The sequence below is a fragment of the Lithobates pipiens genome, unplaced genomic scaffold (genome assembly GCF_037356315.1).
Source record: "Lithobates pipiens isolate NorthernLeopardFrog02 unplaced genomic scaffold, aLitPip1_a1.2 Scaffold_19, whole genome shotgun sequence".
Lineage (NCBI taxonomy): Eukaryota > Metazoa > Chordata > Amphibia > Anura > Ranidae > Lithobates > Lithobates pipiens.
In genome coordinates, this window is record NW_027507764.1 from 230999495 (window position 1) to 231022770 (window position 23276).

The window sequence follows — 23276 nt, forward strand, 5'->3', positions numbered from 1 at the left end:
CTGACACATGTCCCCTGGGCAGGACCCAGGTCCCCAAACACTTTTTATGACAATACCATGCATATAAGCCTTTAAAATTAGCACTTTTGATTTCTCCCATAGACTTTGAAAGGGTGTTCCGTGGCTTTCGAATTTGCTGGGAACACCCCAAATTGTTCGCTATTCGGCGAACAGGTGAACACCCAATGTTCGAGTCGAACATAACATCTGGCTCATCCCTAATTGCCACGTGGCTCTGCCCTCAGCTATATAACAGCTGTCAAAGTGAGAAGAAGCATCACTTGGTGGGAGCCTCCCATGGAGGCAGGGCTGTTGCGGTTTTTTATTTTTTTTCAGTTCGTTGGGCGGCATACTAGAAGATAAATGGACATTTTTATTTTATTTTTTAATAAATTACTTGTCCCAAAGTGTCTGTCTTTTTTTACTATTTTTGACGCTTTTTTTGTAAAATGGTGGGGGTACAATGTACCCATTACCACTTCACATGGGGGGCTGGGATCTGGGGGTCCCCTTGTTAAAGGCAAGGGTTGTGGGGATGAGGCCGTTTTCCCCATCAACATGGGGACAAGGTGCTTTGGGGGGGCAACTCCAAAGCACCCTCCCCAGGTTGAAAGTATGGGGCCTGGTACAGTTTAGGAGGGGAGGGGCTCTCTTGCCCCCCTTCTTTTCCCGTGGCCTGCCAGGTTGCATGCTCGGATAAGGGTCTGGTATGGATTTTGGTGGGGACATCTATGCCATTTTTTTTTATTTGGCGCAGGGGTTCCTTAACGTTTAACGTTAACGTATCCTTTAAAGAGAGTCTAATACCCAGTTACATATATAGCAAATATACATTTAAATCTATTAGGGCAATACAATGAATGATTACCTTATGAATATCCCTTTTTGAAATCTCGTGAAGTTTACAATAATAGTAAAGATGCTCCCGGCCTGTCAGAAAGTTATTTAAAGCATCATTCTGAGGGCAATATCCAATTATGATATCTTCATTGTATGCAGATTTGATGCTCACTTCATTTCTGTAAATAAGTTAAAAAAATATTACTGCATTAGCATTCAGGATTTAAATATGTCCGGTTAATCTTAATGTATAAAATGAGTTATAACTAACACAAATAAAATGTGGACATTTTGAACATACAATGAGAAATCTACACGTATAAAGTCTTAGAAAAATTACTACTTTCTTTCTTGTTCTTTTTTCTTAGTGAAAATATAGATTTTTTTATCATTATATCTATCCATCTATATAGATATATATATATATATATATATATACAGTATCTCTCAAAAGTGAGTACAATGTGACAACACTGAAGAAATTATACTTTGCTATGATGTACAGCTGGTATAAAAGTGTAAGGCCGCGTACACACGCGGGGACTGTTCGCCCAACTTTGTCCGCTGAACAGTGTTTCGGCGGACAGTCCGCTCGTGTGTGGGCTTTCAGCGGACAGTTTCAGCAAACAGTCCGCTGAACAAGGTTTTTCGGAAATTCCGAAAAACTGTCCGCTGAAACTTTGTTTCAGCGAACAGTCCCCTCGTGTGTAGGCTTGTTCGTCAAACTAAGTTCCGCGCATGCTCAGAAAGGATTTACACGCCGAAGTTTGCATTGCAGTGTATAGGACGTCGTTTTCTAGTCCCGTCGTACGTGCTGTACACGTCATCGCGCACGGTTTCAGCAAACTGTTCGTTCGTCGTGTGTGGCCATGTCCGTCCATGATAATTTTGAGTGGACTGTTTGCTGAAACTGTTTGACGGACAAAGTTGGGCGAACAGTCCCCGCGTGTGTACGCGGCCTAAGTTTGCTGTCCCCTCAAAATAACTCAACATACAGCCATTATCTAAACAGCTGGCAACAAAAGTGAGTACACCTCTAAGTGAAAATGTCCAAATTGGGCCCAATTAGCCATTTTCCCTCCCTAGTGTCATGTGAATCATTAGTGTTACAAGGTCTCAGGTGTGAATGGGAAGCAGGTGTGTTACATTTGGCGTTATCACTCTTACTCTCTCAAACTGGTCACTGGAAGTTCAACATGGCACCCCATGGCAAAGAATTCTCTGAGGATCTGAAAAAAGAATTGTTGCTCTACATAAAGATGGCCTAGACTATAAGCAGATTGCCAAGACACTGAAACTGAGCTGCAGCACAGTGGCCAAGACCATATAGCGGTTTAACAGGACAGGTTTCACTCAGAACAGGTCTTGTCATGGTTGACCAAAGGAGCTGAGTGCATGTGCACAGCATCATATCCAAAGGTTGTCTTTGGAAAATAGATGTATGAGTGCTACAAGCATTGCTGCAGAGGTCGAAGGGATGGAGTGGTCAGCCTCACGTCAGCACTTAGACCATACGCCACACACTGCATTAAATTAGTCTGCATGACTGTCATCCCAGAAGTAAGCCTCTTCTAAAGATGATGCACAAGAAAGCTTGCAAACAGTTTGCTGAAGACAAACAGACTAAGGACATGGATTACTGGAACCATGTCCTGTGGTCTGATGAGATATTTGGTTCAGATGGTGTCAAGCGTGTGTGGCGGCAACCAGGTGAGGAGTACCAAGACAAGTGTGTCTTCCCTACAGTAAAACATGGTGGTGGGAGTGTCATGGTCTGGGGCTGCATGAGTGCTGCTGGCACTGGGGAGCTACAGTTCAATGAGGGAACCATGAATGTCAACATGTACTGTTACATAATGAAGCAGAGCATGATCCCCTCCCTTCCGAGACTGGGCCGCAGGGCAGTATTCCAACATGATAACGACCCCAAACACACCTCCAGGACAACCACTGCCTTGCTAAAGAAGCTGAGGGTAAAGGTGATGGACTGGCCAGTGGCCAAGCATGTCTTCAGACCTAAACTCTATTGAGCATCTGTGGGGCATCCTTAAATGGAAGGTGGAGGAGCTCAAGGTCTCTAACATCCACTAGCTTCATGATGTTGTCATGGAGGAGTGAAAGAGGACTCCAGTGGCAACCTGTGAAGCTCTGGTGAACTCCATGCCCAAGAGGGTTAAGACAATGCTGGAAAATAATGGTGGCCACACAAAATATTAACACTTTGGGCATTTTTCCTCACACCCCTTTCACACCGTGGGCATTTTGCAGGTGCTATAGCGTTATAAATAGCGCCTGCAATCCGCCCTCAATCTGCTGTTCCTTTGTCTCCAGTGTGAAAGCCCCGAGGGCTTTCACACCGGAGCGTTGCACTGGCAGGACGTCAGGAAAAGTCCTGCCAGCAGCTTCTTTGGAGCGGTGAAGGAGCAGTGTGTTTACCACTCCTCCACCGCTGCTCCCCATTGAAATCAATGGAGCAGCGCTGTATTACCGCCGGCAAAACGCCGCTATTGCAATGTATTGCAGGCCTTTTTAACCCTTTCTCTGCCACTAGCGGGGGAGGGAAATCGCCCGCTAGCGGCCGAAATGCACTGCAATTCCGACGGTAAAATGCCGCTAAAAATAGCAGCGTTTTACTGCCGACGCTATAGGCTCTGCGGTGTGAAAGGGGTCTTAGGGGCGTACTCACTTTTGTTGCCAGCGGTTTAGACATTAATGACTGTGTAGAAAGTAAAATTGTGGTAATACAGCGCTGTCTAGTGATTTCTCAAAAATACCATAAATAGTGAAGAGTACTAAATTTAAAATTAAACAAAATTATTAAACAGTTCCTGCTGCAACTTAATATGACATACACACAATAAACAATGAGTAAAGAAAAAAAGCTGCCCTAAACCCTACAAAATATAGGTGAATATTACCCCCCCTGTCGGTATTCCCGAGTCTGGCTCGGGGTGGAAATTTTATACCTAAAGCGGTAACCCTGAGCCAGACTCGGGACCGCATCACTGAATGCAGGGAGAGGTTACTTACCTTGTCCCCTGGATCCAGTGATGTTCCCCCGCTGTATGAGCGAGCCGTGCTATCATAGAGCCGATCTCCATTCCCTGCGAGTGTTGCAACGCACGGGGACGGAGAACAGCGCCAAATTCAAAAAGTGAAACACACACATTACATACAGTATAATGTAATCTTACAGATTACATTGCTGTATGTAATTATTTCATATCCCCCAATTGTTCATAGCAACCAAAACTGTCCCTTTACATCAAAAATGGTTTTAGACCAGCTAGAAAACAGCGATAATAAATTAGAATCACTCGCAGAATTGAGCGATAGCAAATTGTGGGGAGATCCGTCATCAAATACTGAAAAGTAATGACAGTGACAATTCTACAACTGAGCAAATTTCAGTGTTTTTGATTTGATTACATTATTGAATATGTTTTATTATTGTTATATTATTATTTGGTATAATTATTTATAGTTATTTATTATATTATAATTTATGATTTCATTTTTTAAACTTTATCATACCCGGGATGTCTATTAGACTCTGGTTTGGACAGATTTAAGTGAGTTATTCCTAAGAGTTACAGACCTACAATATAAAATGTCAAATTTTCATGCAAAATAATTGTACCTAAAATCTGAAATAATCATACCGCCAGGGAGGTTAAATACCTATTTCATAAATTAAGTCCATATTGAAAATTCAAAATATACTGATTAGAACAATGATCCTACTGTGCAAATAAATATCAACGTAAGACAAATATATGTTGTATATTAAAAAATCAATGTTCAGCATGATTCCTTAACCACTTAAGGACTGCCTCACCCCGATATACGTCGGCAGGATGGCACAGCTGGGCACAAACACGTGCAGGTACTTGCCCTTTAAGAGCCCAGCCGTGGGTCACATGTGTGCTGCCGGTGGCACACTCGCATCCCGGTCCTGAGCTCCCTGACCGTGGCTGTGCGAACCGCAGACCCGATTGCCGCCAGTGTCCCGTGATCGGGTCACAGAGCTGAAGAACGGGGAGAGGTGAATGAATACCCTCCTTGGAGACCAGTGTAAATGGCATCCAATGTTTCCAAATGTCAATGGTTACCTAGTGGTGGTGAGAGTGCAATATAAATGCAAAATTAGATTCCTGGACAATTAGCCATATATATCCTCAGAAAAAAGACCTAAATGACCCTTTGCATTACTTTTACGGCTGATACATGTGGACGCTCTGTGCAATTCTATTGCATAGAGCAGATAAATATATACCATGTTTATTATTTTATTTATTTATTTTAATTACCTTTACAAATAACTTTAAACAGCAATGATGTGTATGTATGTACAGCAGCACTCAAACACAAATGTGTGACAAATCTAATGCAAAATTTGTTGCACTGTACCTTTTAAATATTGGAAAATTAAATTAATATATAAACCCTTTTAGAATTGCCAAAATAGTGTAAAAACATGGTCCATAAAGTCACCAAACGTAATCCAGTGATAATATGACTCCCCTTATGATACCACGATCATTAATAAAGATCAGCTTCTTGCCAAAAGAAAAGAACCCAAATTATAGGAGGTCTTATAATGCTCCTAAATGCCTGAAGATCTTTGTGGCAATCCAGCACTGAGATCAGGAACCACAGGAACCCCAGGGAACACTAGCAATGAACACCTATAACCAGCACCTCTGACCAGCATGTACCAATTATGGGAAAAAAAAACAAGTAACAAATGCTCCATAGTGTAAAACCACTTAAGTTGTTTTATTAAATTGAGAGAAATCAACTTAGACGCATAAGTCTTGGACCAATGCTGTTTACCTTGTCCATTTGGAAAAAATGTCACTGGAAGTTCTCACTCTCTTCTCCATGCCCACCCATTTTGAATGTTATTTTCAACCCTGACCTGCCAGATAGTCTCTCTGCGATGATAATGTTTCCATGGTTTAGAGCGGGCTTATTCCAACTTCGCCACTTAGTTCACCCGGTGACCTGTAAACTATTACCCTTCCCAGAGCTTCAAAACAAATATGATATACCAAAACTGCTCTTCTTTTCTTACCTCCAATTCAAAAACTATTTCCACTCCGTATCATCTACCATGACCTTAGAAAAACGTAATGCCTTTGAGGTTCTGTGCACGCAGGACCCTTATCAGAAAGGCCTCATATTCTCCATATATAAGATACTCCACAACTCATTATCACTGACGTTAGATTCCCACCTCTATATGAGGAGATGGGCCAAGATGCTACCGACCCCTTTATCCCTTTCTCAATGGCCAGAGATCTGGACTTCCACCTCTAAAGCCTCCAGGTGCGTGGAACAGAGAGAGACGGCCTATAAGGTTTTGATGTTTTGGTACAGAACCCCGAAAGTGCTACATAAATACAACCCCTCACTATCCCGATTATGCTGGAGGTGTCTGCGAGATGACGGTACCCATTACCACATTTTTTGGAGCGGCCCATTAATTGTACCTTTCTGGTCCTCGGTCCAATCCCACAGTTTCTGCCCCACACATTTCCTCATAAAAGATGTTCTCAACAGAATGAAGAGTGGCAAAGTTTGCTTGGTTAAACCTCCCTATATGGGTACATTTAATAGCAGTCTAGAGTGGGGATTTAAAAAAAATATTTTACTTTTCTCTGCCAGTATTTCATATCATATACTGGAGATCGTGGGTTTTAGTGTAATTTGTTAACTTGTGGATTTTAAGCCATCAACGTGATTTTATAGTGAACTACAGCAAACAAAAGAAGTAATAAGCAAGAAAAACACAAGATCTGAAGAGAACTATGCCTTCTCACATTTTATTATAGCCACTACTAGTACAAAAATATTAGTTACACTGTGCAATATATCTAATAATGTGCCACAGGGCTTTATTTATAATATATGAAAAGCAATTCAGGTATTTATTTTTGGACCTGAGGCAAAGGGTTGGATAGCCCAAGTCTGTCCTGAGGCTAAGGATTGGATAGCCCAAGTCTATCCTCTACTTTATATACAAAAAAAATAAAAAAACAACATATTTCTGTATTGTGTATTTAACAGGGGGTCCACAGTTCAAAAAGTAGAAATACATCTAAAAGTGCAAATAATTTATAAACCAACTTGTGAAAAGAGGTGGTAGGAAACGCTAGCTGCGGTCTTACTATTTCATTTAGGTGTTGTGGGAAGAATCTTCACTAAAGTTTAATTTTATGGGGGAATTACGGTATATATATATATATATATATATATATATATATATATATATATATATATATACACACACACACAGTATCTCACAAATGTGAGTACACCCCTCACATTTTTGTAAATATCTAATTACATCTTTTCATGTGACAACACTGAAGAAATTACACTTTGCTACAATGTAAAGTAGTGAGTGTACAGCTTGTATAACATTGTAAATTTTCTGTCCCCTCAAAATAAATCAACACACAGACATTAATGTCTAAAATGCGGGCAACAAAAGTGAGTACACGCCTAAGTGAAAATGTCCAAATTGTGCCGAATTAGCCATTTTCCCTCCCCAGTGCCATGTGACTCTTTAGTCTTACAAGATCTCAGGTGTGAATGGGGGAAAGGTGTGTTAAATTTGGTGTTATCGCTCTCACTCTCTCATACTGGTCACTGGAAGTTCAACATGTCACCTCATGGCAAAGAACTCTCTGAGGATCTGGAAAAAGAATTGTTGCTCTACATAAAGATGGCCTAGGCCAGGGATATGCAATTAACAGACCTCCAGCTGTTGCAAAACTACAAGTCCCATCATGCCTCTGCCTCTGGGTGTCATGCTTGTGGCTGTCAGAGTCTTGCTATGCCTCATGGGACTTGTAGTTCTGCAACAGCTGGAGGTCCACTAATTGCATATCCCTGGCCTAGGCTATAAGCAGAAAACTGAGCTGCAGCACGGTGGCCAAGATGATAAAGCGGTTTAAAAGGGCAGGTTCCACTCAGAATAGGCCATGCCATGGTCGACCAAATTAGTTGAGTGCATTGCTCAGGGTCATATTCAAAGGTTGTCTTTGGAAATAGATGTATGAGTGCTGCCAGCATTGCTGCAGAGTTTGAAGGGGGGGGGGGGGTCAGTCAGTGCTCAGACCATATGCAGCACACTGCATCAAATTGGTCTGCATGGCCGTTGTCCCAGAAGGAAGCCTCTTCTACAGATGATGCAAAAGAAAGTCTGCAAACAGTTTGCTGAAGACAAGCAAACTAAGGACATGGATTACTGGAACCATGTTCTGTGATCTGATGTGACCAAGATACAATTATTTGGTTCAGATGGTGTCAAGTGTGTCTGACAGCAACCAGGTGAGGAGTACAAAGACAAATGTGTCTTGCCTAGTCAAGCATGGTGGTGGGAGTGTCATGGTCTGGGGCAGCTTGAGTGCTGCCGGCACTGGGGAGCTACAGTTCATTGAGGGAACCATAAATGCAAACATATACTGTGACATACTGAAGCCAAGCATGATCTCCTCCCTTCGGAGACTGGGCTGCAGGGCATTATTCCAACATAATAAAGACTCCAACACACACCTCCAAGATGATCAGTCACTGCCTTTCCAAAGAACCTGAGGGTAAAGGGGATGGTCTGAGCATCTGTGAGGCATCCTCAAACAGAAGGTGGAAGAACGCAAGGTCTCCAACATCCACCAGCTCCATGATCTCATCATGGAGAAGTGGAAGAGAACTCCAGTGGCAACCTGTGAAGCTCTGGTGAACTCCATGCCCAAGAGGGTTTAGACAGTGCTGGAAAATATTTGTGGCCATGCAAAATATTGACACTTTGGGCCCAATTTGGACATTTTCACCAATTTGGGTGTGCTCACTTTTGTTGCCTGCGGTTTAGACATTATTGGCTGTGCGTTGAGTTATTTTGAGGGGACAGAAAACTTACACTGTTATAGAAGCTGTACACTCACTACTTTACATTGTAGCAAAGTGTAATTTCTTCAGTGTTGTCACATGAAAAGATATAATAAAATATTTACAAAAATGTGAGGGGTGTACTCACTTTTGTGAAATACTATATATATATATATATATATATATATATATATATATACACTGTAGATATATATATATATATATATACACACACACACACATATATATATACACACACACACACACACACACACACATTTAAAAATAACATATTTTACACATTTTGATACATTTGTGAAGCCATTTAGAAATACATTTTGATCATAATAGTACAATTGCAACTTTCCCTGTTGATAGATATGCCTCCTGTCCACATGTTTCCCATTTTCCAAACAAAAAAAGCACAGCTTAAAATGCAAATAATAATTATTATGACTGGCAAACCTATGGGCATGTAGGATAATGTCAAATTCACAATGAACAACGTAAAAAACAAATGTGGTAAAATGTGCATTTAAAATGATACATTATTAACCACTACAGATCCGCGCTATTGCCAAATGACGGCATTAGCGCGGACCTACATTTCCGGGACTACGTCTATTGACGTCGTCCCGGTTACGAGCGGCCTGCGCGCCCCCTGAGGGGCGCGCGCGGCGCGCTCTGTGATCGGCGAGTCCGTGAGACTCGCCTGATCACCGATCCGTGTAAGGGGTCGATCCCGACCCCTTATCACGTGATCAGCTGTCAGCCAATGACAGCTGATCATGTGATAGAACGGAGGCGGTAATCGGCTATTATTCCTCCTCGCGCTGACAGCGCGAGGAGAGAAAAAAAAAGCCGATCACCGGCGGCCGTGATCGGGACATCAGTCCCGATCATGGCCATCAATACAAGGGACCACCTGCCACCTGCCTGTGCCCACCTGCCTCCCGCAGTGCCATCCTGAAGTAAAATAAAAGCAAAAGTAAGTGCCCCCCGTCAGTGCCCCCTGTCAGTGCCCATAGTGCCCACAGTGCCACCCACAGTGCCACCCACAGTGCCACCCACAGTGCCACCCCACAGTGCCACCCACAGTGCCACCCACAGTGCCACCCAATCTGCCTCAAAGGTGCTGCACCCCAGTGCCGCCCATCAGTGCCCAGCAGTGCCGCCCATCTGTGCCCAGCAGTGCCGCCCATCAGTGCCCAGCAGTGCCACCTATCAGAGCCACCTATCAGTGCCACCTATCAGTGCCCATCAGTCCCATCTATCTGTGGTACCTATCAGTGCCCATCCGTGCCACCCATCCGTGCCACTTATCCGTGCCACCCATCCGTGCCATCTTATCTGTGCCCATCTTTGCCCATCAGTGCCGCCTTATCTGTGCCCATCGGTGCCGCCTTATCTGTGCCTATTAGTGCCGCCTTAACTATGCCTATCAGTGCCCACCGGTGCAGCCTATCAGTGCCCACCAATGCAGCCCATCAGTGCCCACGATTGCAGCCCATCAGTGCCCACCAATGCAGCCTATCAGTGCCGCCTAATCAGCGCACTTCAATGAAGGAGAAAAATAACCCGTTTGCAAAATTTTATAACAAACTATTAAAACATGATTTTTTTTTTTTTTTTTTGCATCTTTTTTTGTTTGTTTAGCAAAAAATAAAACTCCGAGCTGTAACTAAATACCACCAAAAGAAAGCTCTATTTGTGGGAAAAAAATGATAAAAATTTCATTTGGGTACAGTGTTGTATGCCCGCGTAATTGTCACTCAAAGTGCATCAGCGCTGAAAGCTGAAAATTGGTCTGGGACTGAGGGGGGTTTAAGTGCCCAGTAAGCAAGTGGTTAAGGAATAACGTGTTATTGTATAACTTTTTTTTTTACATACTGTATATACAATTCTGCAAATAATTTAGTCTTAAAAAAAATGTGTTTTCATTAAAAGAGTTATTGAATGCACAGACAAGTACATATGATATGTCAAAAGATAACATTTACATAAATTAATGAATTGTAGTTTAAGACCATCAACCTCTAAGCCCTTGTACACACGGTCGGAGATTCAGATGGAATGTGTCCTATCAGACCGTTTTGTCGGATAATCCGACTGTGTGTGGTATGCATCGGACTGTTTCCGTCGGACCCAATTTTCCAACTTGTAGGAAATATTTTCCGACAAACTGGTCCGATCGGACATACTCCGATCATGTGTAGAGAATTTTGATCGGACAAAGTGCCACACATGCTCAGATCAAATTCCTACACCAAAGCTATTGGATACTAGCGTGAACGTAGTCCCGTCGTAACGAAATAACGTCATCACGTTCTGAACGATCGGATTTTCCAACAACTTGGTCCGACCGTGTGTATGCAACAGTTTTGGACACAATCCGTCGGACAAAATCCGTCGGACAAAATCCAACGGATTTGGTTCGCAGAATGTCCGACCGTGTGTACAAGGGCTAAGGCTGTAATGATACCCTTCTTTTTTTTTTTTTTTTTGCCATCTCAGTCTGTTACTTTATCTCGCGGAGTGTAATCAACTCAATGTTCATATCTCCGCTAACTTCTTTTGACATCATTGTGGCAAGTTTTTGTTTTTCTTTTCATTACCTTTAATAAGTAGTTTTACATTTAATCACATATAAATACATTACTCCCTACTTTCTTTAACCCCCCCCCCCCAAAAAAAAAAAATTAAATTATCCTCCCCAATGTCCTCTCCCTCTCTGTCCCCTTATCCCTCAATTATTTCACGACAGTCCTCCCTCTCCAACAATGCCAGCCATTGTTGCCACTCCCCATGATCTTCTTCCTCTATATCTTTTAATTTATATAATGATTCTTCCATTATCCTCGTTTGCTCCACCCTCTGTACCCATTCCGTAATTCTTGGAATTTGTTTGGATTTCCAATAGCGAGGAATCAGAACTTTAGCAGCATTCAGGAGATGGGGGACTATCGTGTTTCTATATTGTGTTATTCCTAATTCAGTGTCGTGAAAAAGGCATGTCCAGGGGTTTTTCTTAAGTTTCTTTTGTGTCACCAAGTTTATGATTTCTACAATTTTATCCCAAAACTGAGATATTTTGGAGCAACTCCACCAAATATGTGAGAGGGAGCCCTCCTCCGAACACTCCCTCCAACACAGTGCCTGCTGTGCCCCTGTAAACCTCTGCATACTTTGGGGGGTCATATACCATCTTGATAGTAATTTATAAGACATCTCTATCATACGGACTTCTCTTGACGCTGAGTGAGTAAGTTTACATATTTTTATCCTGTGTTCCTCATCCCTTAGTGCACCTAAATCTTCTTCCCATTTCCCTAAAAATCTCGGAAACTCTAAATCCATTTCTTGTCTTAATATTTTATAGATTTTTGATACTTTTCGAACTAAACACTTGTTATCCTTCAATAAATTCTCCAAAGGTCTAAGACACTCTAGTCCCCGAAGCGGACGTGGTAAACTTTGTGCAAAGTGTAAAATTTGAGTGTGCCTCCATTTATCTAACGGTTTATGCCCCCATTCTTGTGTGAGTTCCCTATATGTATATAACCTGTACCCTTTAATAATTTCTCCTAATTTTATTTCCTCTTTACCTGCCCATCTACTAAAATACAATTGTTCCTCTTTCCCTGGCAAAAAATAATCCGTGTCCAAAAGTGACATTAACCACTTCAGGACCGCCGTATTGCCATTGTACGTCAGCACAATGGCACAGGCAGGCACAATCATGTACATCTACGTGATTGCCTTCCAGCGGGTGGGGGGTCCGATCGGACCCCCTCCCGCTGTTTACGGCGGTCCGATTCGGTCCAGGAGCGCTCCGTGATGAGGGGATGGCCATTGGTTTTCGGCCACCCCCTCTGGATCGCTCCTGGCCAATGAGAAGCTTCCTCCCCTGTGTATTGTTTACACAGGAAGGAGGAAGTGATGTCATTCTCCTCGGGGCGGTCTTTTTGACCAGACTACGAGGAGAAGACTAATAGTAAGTGTGCACCAACACTACACTGACATGTAGGTACACACAGGCACACAAACCCCCCCCCCCCCCCGATCGCCCCCCCCCTCCCCCCCCAGTCACAGTGTCACTGATTGCATTGATCATTTCTTTACTGATCAATGCATTCAGTGTCAGTTGTGACAGTAAAAACTGTCAGGACAGTTAGTGTTAGGTCCAGGGTAGCCCCCTATCACCCCCCAATAAAGATTTAACCCCCTGATTGCCCCTAGAGTTAACCCTTTCACCCCCTTTTGCCAGTGTCACTAAGCGATCATTTTTCTGATCGCTGCATGTGTCGCTAGGTAGCTAGGTATTTTTTTAGGTTCACCGCCAGGTTTTTATATCGCTAGGTACCCCGATATACTACCCAATAATGGTTTTAACCCCCTGATTGCCGCTAGTTAACCCTTTCACCCCCTTTTGCCAGTGTCACTAAGCGATCATTTTTCTGATCGCTGCATGTGTCGCTAGGTAGCTAGTTATTTTTTTAGGTTCACCGCCAGGTTTTTATATCGCTAGGTACCCCGATATACTACCCAATAATGGTTTTAACCCCCTGATTGCCGCTAGTTAACCCTTTCACCCCCTTTTGCCAGTGTCACTAAGCGATCGTTTTTCTGATCGCTGCATTAGTGTCGCTACAGTCGCTAGGTAGCTAGTTATTTTTTTAGGTTCACCGCCAGGTTTTTATAGCGCTAGGTACCCCGATATACTACCCAATAATGGTTTTAACCCCCTGATTTCCGCTAGTTAACCCTTTCACCCCCTTTTGCCAGTGTCACTAAGCGATAATTTTTCTGAACGCTGCATCAGTGTCGCTAGTGTCGCTAGGTAGCTAGTTATTTTTTTAGGTTCACCGCCAGGTTTTTATAGCGCTAGGTACCCCGATATACTACCCAATAATGGTTTTAACCCCCTGATTGCTGCTAGTTAACCCTTTCACCCCCTTTCACCAGCGATCACAGTATAAGTGTCACTGGTGACGCTGGTTAGCCAGTTAGTTATTTAGGTTCCCCGTCAGGTTTTTATATAGCGCCAGGGACCCCCATATACTACCTAATAAAAATTTGAACCCCCTGATTGCCCCTAGTTAACCCTTTCACCACTGATCACCGTATAAGTGTTACGGGTGACTCTGGTTAGTTTGTTTTTTATAGCATTTTATATTCAAATCCGGAAGGCAGTGCTTGGTTTTCGGGGTCCCGTACGTGGCTAGGCTCCCAAAAAGTCCCCCACATGTGGTATCCCCGTACTCGGGAGAAGCAGCAGAATTTATTTTGGGGTGTAATTTGACTTCTGCCCATAGCATGTGTGAGCAATATATCATTTAGTGACAACTTTGTGCAAAAAAAAAAAAAGTTTGTAATATTCCCGCAACTTTTGGCAAAATATAAAATATTCCATGGACTCAACATGCCTCTCAGTAAATAGCTTGGGGTGTCTACTTTCCAAAATGGGGTCATTTGGGGGGGTTTTGTGCTATTTTGGCATTTTATGGCCTTCGAAACTGTGATAGGTAGTGAGGAGTTAAATCAAAAATTTGCACCCTTAGAAATCCTGAAGGTGGTGATTGGTTTTCGGGGTGCCGTGCGCGACTAGACTCCCAAAAAGTCCCACACATGTGGTATCCCCGTACTCGGGAGAAGCAGCAGAATGTATTTTGGGGTGTCATTTCACATATGCCCATAGCATGTGTGAGCAATATATCATTTAGTGACAACTTGGTGCAAAAAAAAAAAAGTTTGTAATATTCCCGCAACTTGTGGCAAAATATAAAATATTCCATGGACTCAACATGCCTCTCAGTAAATAGCTTGGGGGTGTCTACTTTCCAAAATGGGGTCATTTTGGGGGGTTTTGTGCTATTTTGGCATTTTATGGCCTTCGAAACTGTGATAGGTAGTGAGGAGTTAAATCAAAAATTTGCACCCTTAGAAATCCTGAAGGTGGTGATTGGTTTTCGGGGTGCCGTGCGCGACTAGACTCCCAAAAAGTCCCACACATGTGGTATGCCCATACTCGGGAGAAGTAGCGGAATATATTTTGGGGTGCAATTCCACATATAACCATGGCATGTGTGAGCAATATATCATTTAGTGACAACTTTTTGTAAAAAAAAATTATTTTTTTTTTTTTGTCATTATTCAATCCCTTAGGACAAAAAAAATAAATATTCAATGGGCTCAACATACCCATCAGCAATTTCCTTGGGGTGTCTACTTTCCAAAATGGGGTCATTTGGGGGGGATTTGTACTGCCCTGCCATTTTAGCACCTCAAGAAATGAGATCGGCAGTCATAAATTAAAAGCTGTGTAAATTCCAGAAAATGTACTCTAGTTTGTAGACGCTATAACTTTTGCGCAAACCAAAAAATATACGCTTATTGACATTTTTTTTACTAAAGACATGTGGCTGAATAAATTTTGCCCTCAATGTATGACTAAAATTTAGTTTATTCGATTTTTCTTATAACAAAAAGAAGAAAATATCTTTTTTTTTCAAAATTTTCGCTCTTTTTCCATTTATATCGCAAAAAAAAAAAAAATCGCAGAGGCAATCAAATACCATCAGAAGAAAGCTCTATTTGTGGGAAGAAAAGGACGCAAATTTCGTTTGGGTGCAATATTGCATGACCGCGCAATTACCAGTTAAAGCAGCGCAGTGCGAAATTGCAAAAAGACCTCTGGTCCTTAAGGTGTTTATTGGTCCGGAGCTGAAGTGGTTAAAGGTGAATTGTGAGTCCAGTTATGTGCCCTATTAATGCTATCCCATACTCTTAACGTATGTCTCGTTAAATTACTTGTGTTTTCTCCTAAGTTCCGCTGTTCCGATGGTATCCATACCATTTTTTCTAGTGGTACTCCACTCAGTCTCATTTCCAGATTTACCCAACCTTTTTCCTTCTGATTATGTATCCAGTCTGCTACTCTAGCTATTATTATTGCCTCATAGTATTTCTTAACATCTGGTAGAGCTACTCCCCCCTTGTCTTTTCCCTTTACTAAAACTTTATATGGTATACGTGCTCGTTTCAGGGGCCATATGAAAGTCATCAATAATGTTTTTAATTTCCTAAAGAAACACATTGGGACCAGAACAGGAATCATTTGAAATGTATAATTAATAATAGGGAGAATAATCATTTTTATTACATTTACTCTACCCATCCAGGATACTGCTTTATACCTCATGTTATTCATTATTTTTTTTATTTTATTTAGAAGCGGGATATAATTTGCCTCATAAAGGCCTTGCCTCTGTGGGGTCAATTTTATCCCTAAATAGTTCAATTCTCCCTTACACCATCTGAAAGGCAAGCTTGATATGAGGATACTCTGTTCTGCCTCGGGTATATTCAAATTCAAGATCTCTGTCTTCGTAAGATTTATTTTAAAGTTTGATAACCTTCTATAACACTCCAGTTCCTTCAAGATTGGGGGGATCGATGTTCTTGGGTTAGTTATATACAATAATACGTCATCTGCAAATGCCGATAATTTATACTCTATCCCGCCCACCCTGATACCTTGGATATCCTGATTCCTGCGTATTGCCACCAAGAGGGGTTCGAGGCTCAGAACAAATAGCAGCGGTGAGAGCGGGCATCCCTGTCTCGTCCCGTTGAACAACTCCAGGGGGGCGAGACAGGGATCCGTTGACTCTTATTCTGGCCGTTGGATGAGTATATAATGCCTTAATCCATCTCATCATTCTGTCCCCTACCCCCTTATAGGTTAGGGTTTCGTACATAAAGTCCCAATCTAGTCTGTCAAAGGCCTTTTCGGCGTCAATTGACATCAGCACTGTTGGGGTCTTTTCTTTATTCACCTCTTGGATCAGAATGATGGATTTCACTGAGTTATCCCTTCCCTCCCGTCCCTGCATGAATCCCGCCTGATCGGCATGGACCCATGCAGGTAGAAGAACCTTTAACCTGTCAGCTATTATTTTTGCGTATATTTTTATGTCTACGTTCAATAGCGATATTGGGCGATAACTCTCCAACGCAACTGGATCCTTACCCTCCTTCAAGATTAGGGAGATGTAGGCCAGAAGTGCTTCTTTACGGAGTGGTAGACCCTCACCTACTGCATTAAAATACTCACATAGTTTAGGTACCAACAGAGTCTTATATCTCTTATAGTACCTACTAGAGAACCCATCTGGGCCGGGGCTGCTCCCTAGTGGCATTTCCTTTATTGATCTCTCTACTTCCCCAGTTGAAATGGGGGCCTCTAGAGCCTCCATCTCCTCTCTCTCTTCTCTTGGGAACTCAAGCTTCCTGAGATATTCCCTAATCGCTTCCTTCCTTTTTTCTCCTTTACTACTAATTGTTCCCAGTTTGTAAAGGGTGCTATAGAATGCGTGAAAATTCTCAGCAATTTCTGGAGTCGCAAATTTTAACTCCCCCTCCTTATTTCTTATTTTGGGGATGAAAGTCCTATTTTTTTGTTCCTTGACCCTCCTTGCAAGCCATTTACCTGGCATATTCCCCCATTGGTATCTTTCCTTGTTTATCTCATGGAACCTTGTTCTCCTATCTTGGTCCAGGTACTCTTCTAACTCTCTTTTTTTTTGTAGATCCTGACTCTCCTGTATTCCTCTAGGTCTAGTTTTCTGTTCCAATTGTTCTATCTCGTTGTATAGTTGGGACTTCCTTTTCTGTTTTTCCTGTTTTATTCCTGCTCCGATCCCTATTAACCTACCCCTCATTACTACCTTGTGTGTTTCCCATAGGGTCTCTCTAGATATTTCCTTTTTGTCATTTAATTCAAAAAAATCGTTCAACTCTTTTTCGATTTGTCGACTCGCCCTTTGTTACTGTAAAAGGGAATCATTTATTCTCCAAATCATCTCCCTCTCTGTCTCTTCCTGCGTTTCTATTTGGGCAACTATCGGGGCATGATCTGATAGGGTGATAGGCTTGATCTCAACTTTTTTCAAGTTGGTCACAAGTCGGTGTTCTATAAAAACATAGTCTAATCTCGCAAAAGTTTTATGGACCGCTGAAAAATGAGTGTAATCCCGCTCTTTTTGATGGCTAATCCTCCAAGCATCCAAAAGCTGAGCCTTTGAAAATGCTTTAATTACCCCTCTATATCTCTGTTGCGACGCTCTTAAGCCCTCCCCCAAGGAATCCATCCTTGGATCTAGACACCAGTTTAAGTCCCCTGCTAATACTACTTTGCCCTCTCTAAATTCCTCAAGTTTTATTAAGGTTTTCTTTAGAAATCTGTCTGGGTTTCTGTTTGGAGCATAAATATTTGCTATTGTATATTGCGTTACCCCCATTTTTCCCTTTATAAACAGAAATCTGCCATTTGGGTCGGTTAAACGGTCTTGAATATCAAATCTCACTTGTCTATCAAAACCAATGGCTACTCCTCTTGAGTGGGCCGATGGTGAATCCCCGTAATACCATAATGGAAATTGTACCGATGCCATTTTTATTCCAGAGGAACTGGTTATGTACGTCTCCTGTAGACATATTACATTCCCCCTCAGGAACTGCAATTCCTCATTGATTTTAAATCTTTTTTCTCTTGTATTTAACCCCCTCACATTGTATGTTATCACATTAATTAATGTCATTAAATATTAATTTCTTTAAAAGAGCTCCACCAACCCAGAGACATTTTTCGAGAGGACAGTTCGGGATTGACGTGAAAAAAAAAAAATGTAATAAATAAATTTCCCCATACCTCCCCCCTTTCTGCGTTGATCATATGGGATCGACACATCACCTCAAGGTGTCTTTTTCCTTCCCATATTTACCTCGGTGGCTCACGTCAGTAGGCCTACAAGAAGCTCCCCCCCCCTCCCCCCTCCCCACCATCCCCCCGTCCTCCCCCCGTCCTACCTTCTCTTTTAATTTAGCTTCTAACTGTCTCCCCCTCATTAGGGTCTGCGCCTCGCCCCCTCTTCCATCTTGCTCTCCTTTGTATTGGTCCTTCCTCTATAGCTTCTATTCCCCACCACGGTAATAGGGGCTGGGGTATATCCAGCCTATCGCAGAAGGCTCTAAGGTCTTCCGGGAAACGCAATACTGCAGAGCGACCATCCTTTTTCCCTTTTAGACAGGCTGGGAAACCCCATTGGTACGCAATTCCTAGGGCAGACATCTGTTGAGTTAGAGGTTTTAATAATCTCCTTCTCCTTAGTGTTTCTGGGGCTAGGTCTGAGAACACCTGCAGGTCTGCCCCATCTAGGGACAAGTCTGGATGCGTCCTCAGCCTCCCCATTATTTGCACCTTTTCCTCTGGATAGTGGAATCTTGCTATTACACCTCTTGGGGCCTCTTCTCCTGCCCTCCTCCCCCTGGGAATCCTATGAACTCTCTCCAATTTTAACGGATCGGAGGGGTCCCTCTCTAACAAAGGATTAAAAAGTTTTTGTAATGTGTCACCCAGAACCCCGGAGCTATATTTCTCCGGGAGTCCTTTGATACGCACATTCTTTCTCCTCCCCCTATTTACCTGATCTTCAATTCTGTACTGGAGATTTATATTTGTTCTCTGCAAGTTTACCACTTGTTCTATTATCTCATCCAACCTTACATCTTGTTTATCCAGCCTATCCTCCAATTCCTCTACTCTTCCTAATACCTGTCCTATGTCTGCCCTTACTCCTGCTATCTCTGTTCTTATTGACTCCTCCATTTTACAAAACATTTCCGTTAGCATCTCCTTAATTGTGGGTGCTTCCACTTCCTGGGGTGCGGAAGTGACCCCTCCTACCCCGCTTGTCCCCGTTTCTACCTCTCTTGTTTCCTCTCTCTCTTGTTGAGTCCTTGTTAATCTGCCAGATTTACCTTCTTCCGGACCCTTCTGTCTATTTGGCCCTGATCTACACAATGATCCTATTTTTGGGCTGCCTTGTCCTTCCTCTAGTGTATTAGCCATATTTGCCATATACCGCTGGATACCTCCCGGACTGGCCACCGGCGGTATATTTTTTCCTGCTTTTGCTTTGCCTCTCATTTTCCTTTTCCTACCTATCCTCTCTCCGCCCACCCCTTTTTCCTTCGTTTGTCTTCCCCCCCTCTTCTCTCCCTAGCTTCCCGGTCTCTGTTCCCCAGAGCCGCGGAGGTAGTGAGAGACTGGAGGAAAGACAGAGAGATAACTATACCGCTCCGTACTATTGTTACCCTTTGTTATACCCCCAAAATTCACCCTTCTATGTTACTAAAGCCGCTTACTTTGCGGGTGTACCTGTTTTTTTTTTGGGTATATGGTTTTCACTATATTGTTTAATCTCTCCCTTCTTTTACTTTAGGTCCTTATTTGGTCTTGCCCTTGTGTGTCTGTTGTATTTGTGATCTTTTTTATATCCCTTATACTCTTTAACCTCTTCTACAGATGGGACTCAAATCTAGATCTCCCACTTCCCACCCAAAGAGTCCCAGTCCCAGGAGATGTTATTGGGCCCAACGATATTCTTCAGGTTCAAACTCTGCCGGCCCAATTTCCATCCAATTAGAGCTCTCTCGTACTTATTTAAGGACAGTCCGATATGTTCTTTTCTGGACACTTTCACCATAAACACCTTGTCGCGACCAAAGGGGTATTTTCTAGATGTTACGTGGAGTGAGAGGCAAAAAAAAGAAAAAAAAAAGGAGAAGAGGGATGGAGAACTTTACCGGAACTTTACCGGCGGGTAGGACCGGGGGCATATAGATGTGAGGGGACAGTCTCCCACTTCTTTCATGTGACTTATCTTCCCACTCATTTTAAATTCGCTTCCCCCCTATGATACCTCCTTTAGCATATCAACTACTGCTTCACTTTTGATTTTTACCAGCCCACGGAGCTGGACCATGTACACTTGTCCGTGGCCAGACAGTCACCCACCAGTTAACACATGATAGGCAGCCATATAGTAGTCCAACCAAACCAAACCATTTATAATGATCGGCGTTGAAAAATAGCGGATTTATCAGAGAATTATCAGAGATAATATGAAAAGATCAGCGGCATGTAGAGATTATCTCCTACCTCCTTCAGATGTCACGTAAAAGACAGCCATTTATTAGTCCATTCAGACCAAGGACAAAGCGGGTATCACAGGGATGTATCGGGAATAGCGAAAAAAATGCAGAAAAGTCAGTAGCATATAAAGATTATCAAACGCTGGTTATTGCGAATATAACAAAAATATAGAGGATAAAGCGGGGACAATGCAAAAAAGTCGGCATCATGTAAAAATTATCATATGGGAAACAGCCATATAGTAGTCCAGCCTATCACTAACACTGGGAGGCGCTGAAAAGTTGCGGAAATAACAGAGATAGTGCGGCAAAGTCAGAGGCTTATGAAAATTCTCTCCTACCTCCTTCCTGTGACCTCTCTTCTCTGTTTCCCTTCCTTCATGATAATTCTTTCCTCTCCAGGCTCCCCTCAGGTAAATCACCTTGCCTTACCTAGTCATGCTGTTTTACTTGGTTCACTGGGGCTGAAGCCTGGGGCCGTGCTCCTCCACAGCACTTGGTCGATCCGGAGGGGAGAGACTGTCGGCTCTCTATCAGCTTCCCCCGCTGGCTCACCTCCTCTACTTCTTATGATGGCAGCCGTTTGAAGTAAAGAGTATAGCAGGGATATTGCGGGGGAATGGGAGGCATGTGAAGATTTCCCCTACCTCCTTCCTGTAACTTCTCTTCACTACATCACTTACTTCATAGAAATATCCTTTTTCTTTTCCAGCCGCTCCTCGAGCGAATTACATTACCTGGCCACGTTGTTTTTATGGTTCCGCTGGAGCAGAGGACTGCGCTGGGGTCTGACTGGAAGGGTGAAGCTACGGGCTCCCTCCGCTATCTCTCCTCGTTGTCTACCAAAGCGGCAAGTTATTGCAGGGTATTGAGCCCTCCGCACATTCTCCGCTCCCACCGAAGGCCAGCGAGACCCAGATTCGCGGGAGGCGGAACAGCAAACGGTGGGGCGGCAGGACAACGGTTCGGCTTCCGTCGATCGCGTCGATCCAGGAGTCCCGCGAAAGCTTCCAACGGGGCAACGGGGTTGCGGAAGGTCGAGCGGGAGGTCGAGCGGGAGGTCGAGCGTGCGGGGAGACGCTCCTCGGCCGCCTACGTCATGACGCTCCGCCCCCTCCCCATCAGCTGTAATGATACCCTTCTGAGCATTTTTTTCATGCATTATCAGCAATCATGCATTTTCATGCATAGGCCTTATCATAAATATAGGCCCTAAATGCATATCAATGCACCAAAAAATGGACAGCACATTGTATAGCTGTGTACAGGCACAATATAAAACAATAGTAAAATGTGTTGCTTGTATTAAGGCACATATGAATGACTGAGCCCTTAAAGTCACATGAGTATAAAATTTACAACTCTGAAAAGTGATTCAGGATCTCAGTTACAGAATTAATACAATGAATGGTAAATGCTTATTTACTATTCTTTAACCACTAGCCAACCGACTTATACAGATATACTGTGGCTGGTCAGCTTTCCTGCTTGAAACAACATACCTGTACGTCACTCTGTGCAGGGAGGGTAACAGGCATGCGTGTACCGTGGGAGAGTGCCCGCAGGTCCCTCAGACTCGATATCCATCTGTGATCGCAGTGAGGTGATCTCTGTAAACAAGAAATCTACTGTTCCAGTGATCGAGAACAGTGATCTCTGTCATGTCCCCAGAAGCCCACCCCCCTACAGTTAGAACACACTGAGGGAACACACTTAACCCCTTGAGCACCCCCTATTGTTAAACCCTTCTCTGCCAGTGTCAATTTTACATTGATCAGTGAATTTTTATAGCACTGATCAATGTAATAATGTCACTGGTCCCCAAAAATTGTACTTTGGGGTTAGATTTGTTTCGCAGTCCCGCTAAAAATATCAGATCGCCACCATTACCAGTAAAAACAATAAAAATAAAAGTCCCTAAATTAGCCAATGCATCCCATTGGGTAATACATTTAATAGAGCGAACAAAAGTCCTGGATGGCTTAACTTCAATGTAAAAATGCATATAAAAGCAAAGGAGAAGGCCTTCAAAAAATGCAAGGTTGAGGGATCATCCTCAGCATTCAGACTTTATAAAGAATGCAACAAGAAATGTAAGAGTGCAATAAGGACAGCTAAGATAGAACATGAAGGACACATAGTGGAGCAGAGCAAAACAAATCCCAAGAAAGTCTTTAAGTATGTAAACAGTAAAAAAGGAGGACAGACCACATTGGCCCCATAAAGAATGAGGAAGGACATCTGGTTACAATGGATGGGGAGATGGCAAAGGTATTGAATTTATTCTTCTACTCTGTCTTCACGAGGGAATCGGGGGGCTTCAGTAACCAACACTGCTTGTTTAACCTGATGATACATCACAAAATTAGACTTGGCAAACTTAACATTAATAAATCACCGGGAACCAGATGGCTTGCACCCAAGAGTACTTAGGGAACTCAGTCAAGTAATGTAGTAATGAGAATGGTATCATTAGCAGTAATCAGCATAGATTCATGAAGAATCGTTCTTGCCAAACCAATCTATTAACTTTCTATGAGGAG

At 42.9% G+C, this 23276-nt stretch overlaps 1 protein-coding gene across 1 annotated transcript in view; it reads right to left on the reverse strand.

The window, feature by feature from the left end:
- Positions 1-23276, reverse strand: part of LOC143996618 (glucosylceramide transporter ABCA12-like) — a 215284-nt gene that overhangs the window by 124904 nt on the left and 67104 nt on the right. Inside the window, exon 4 of the mRNA XM_077491784.1 lies at positions 869-1019. Within this exon, the coding sequence (XP_077347910.1) occupies positions 869-1019 (151 nt within the window). The remainder of the gene's footprint in view (positions 1-868; positions 1020-23276) is intronic.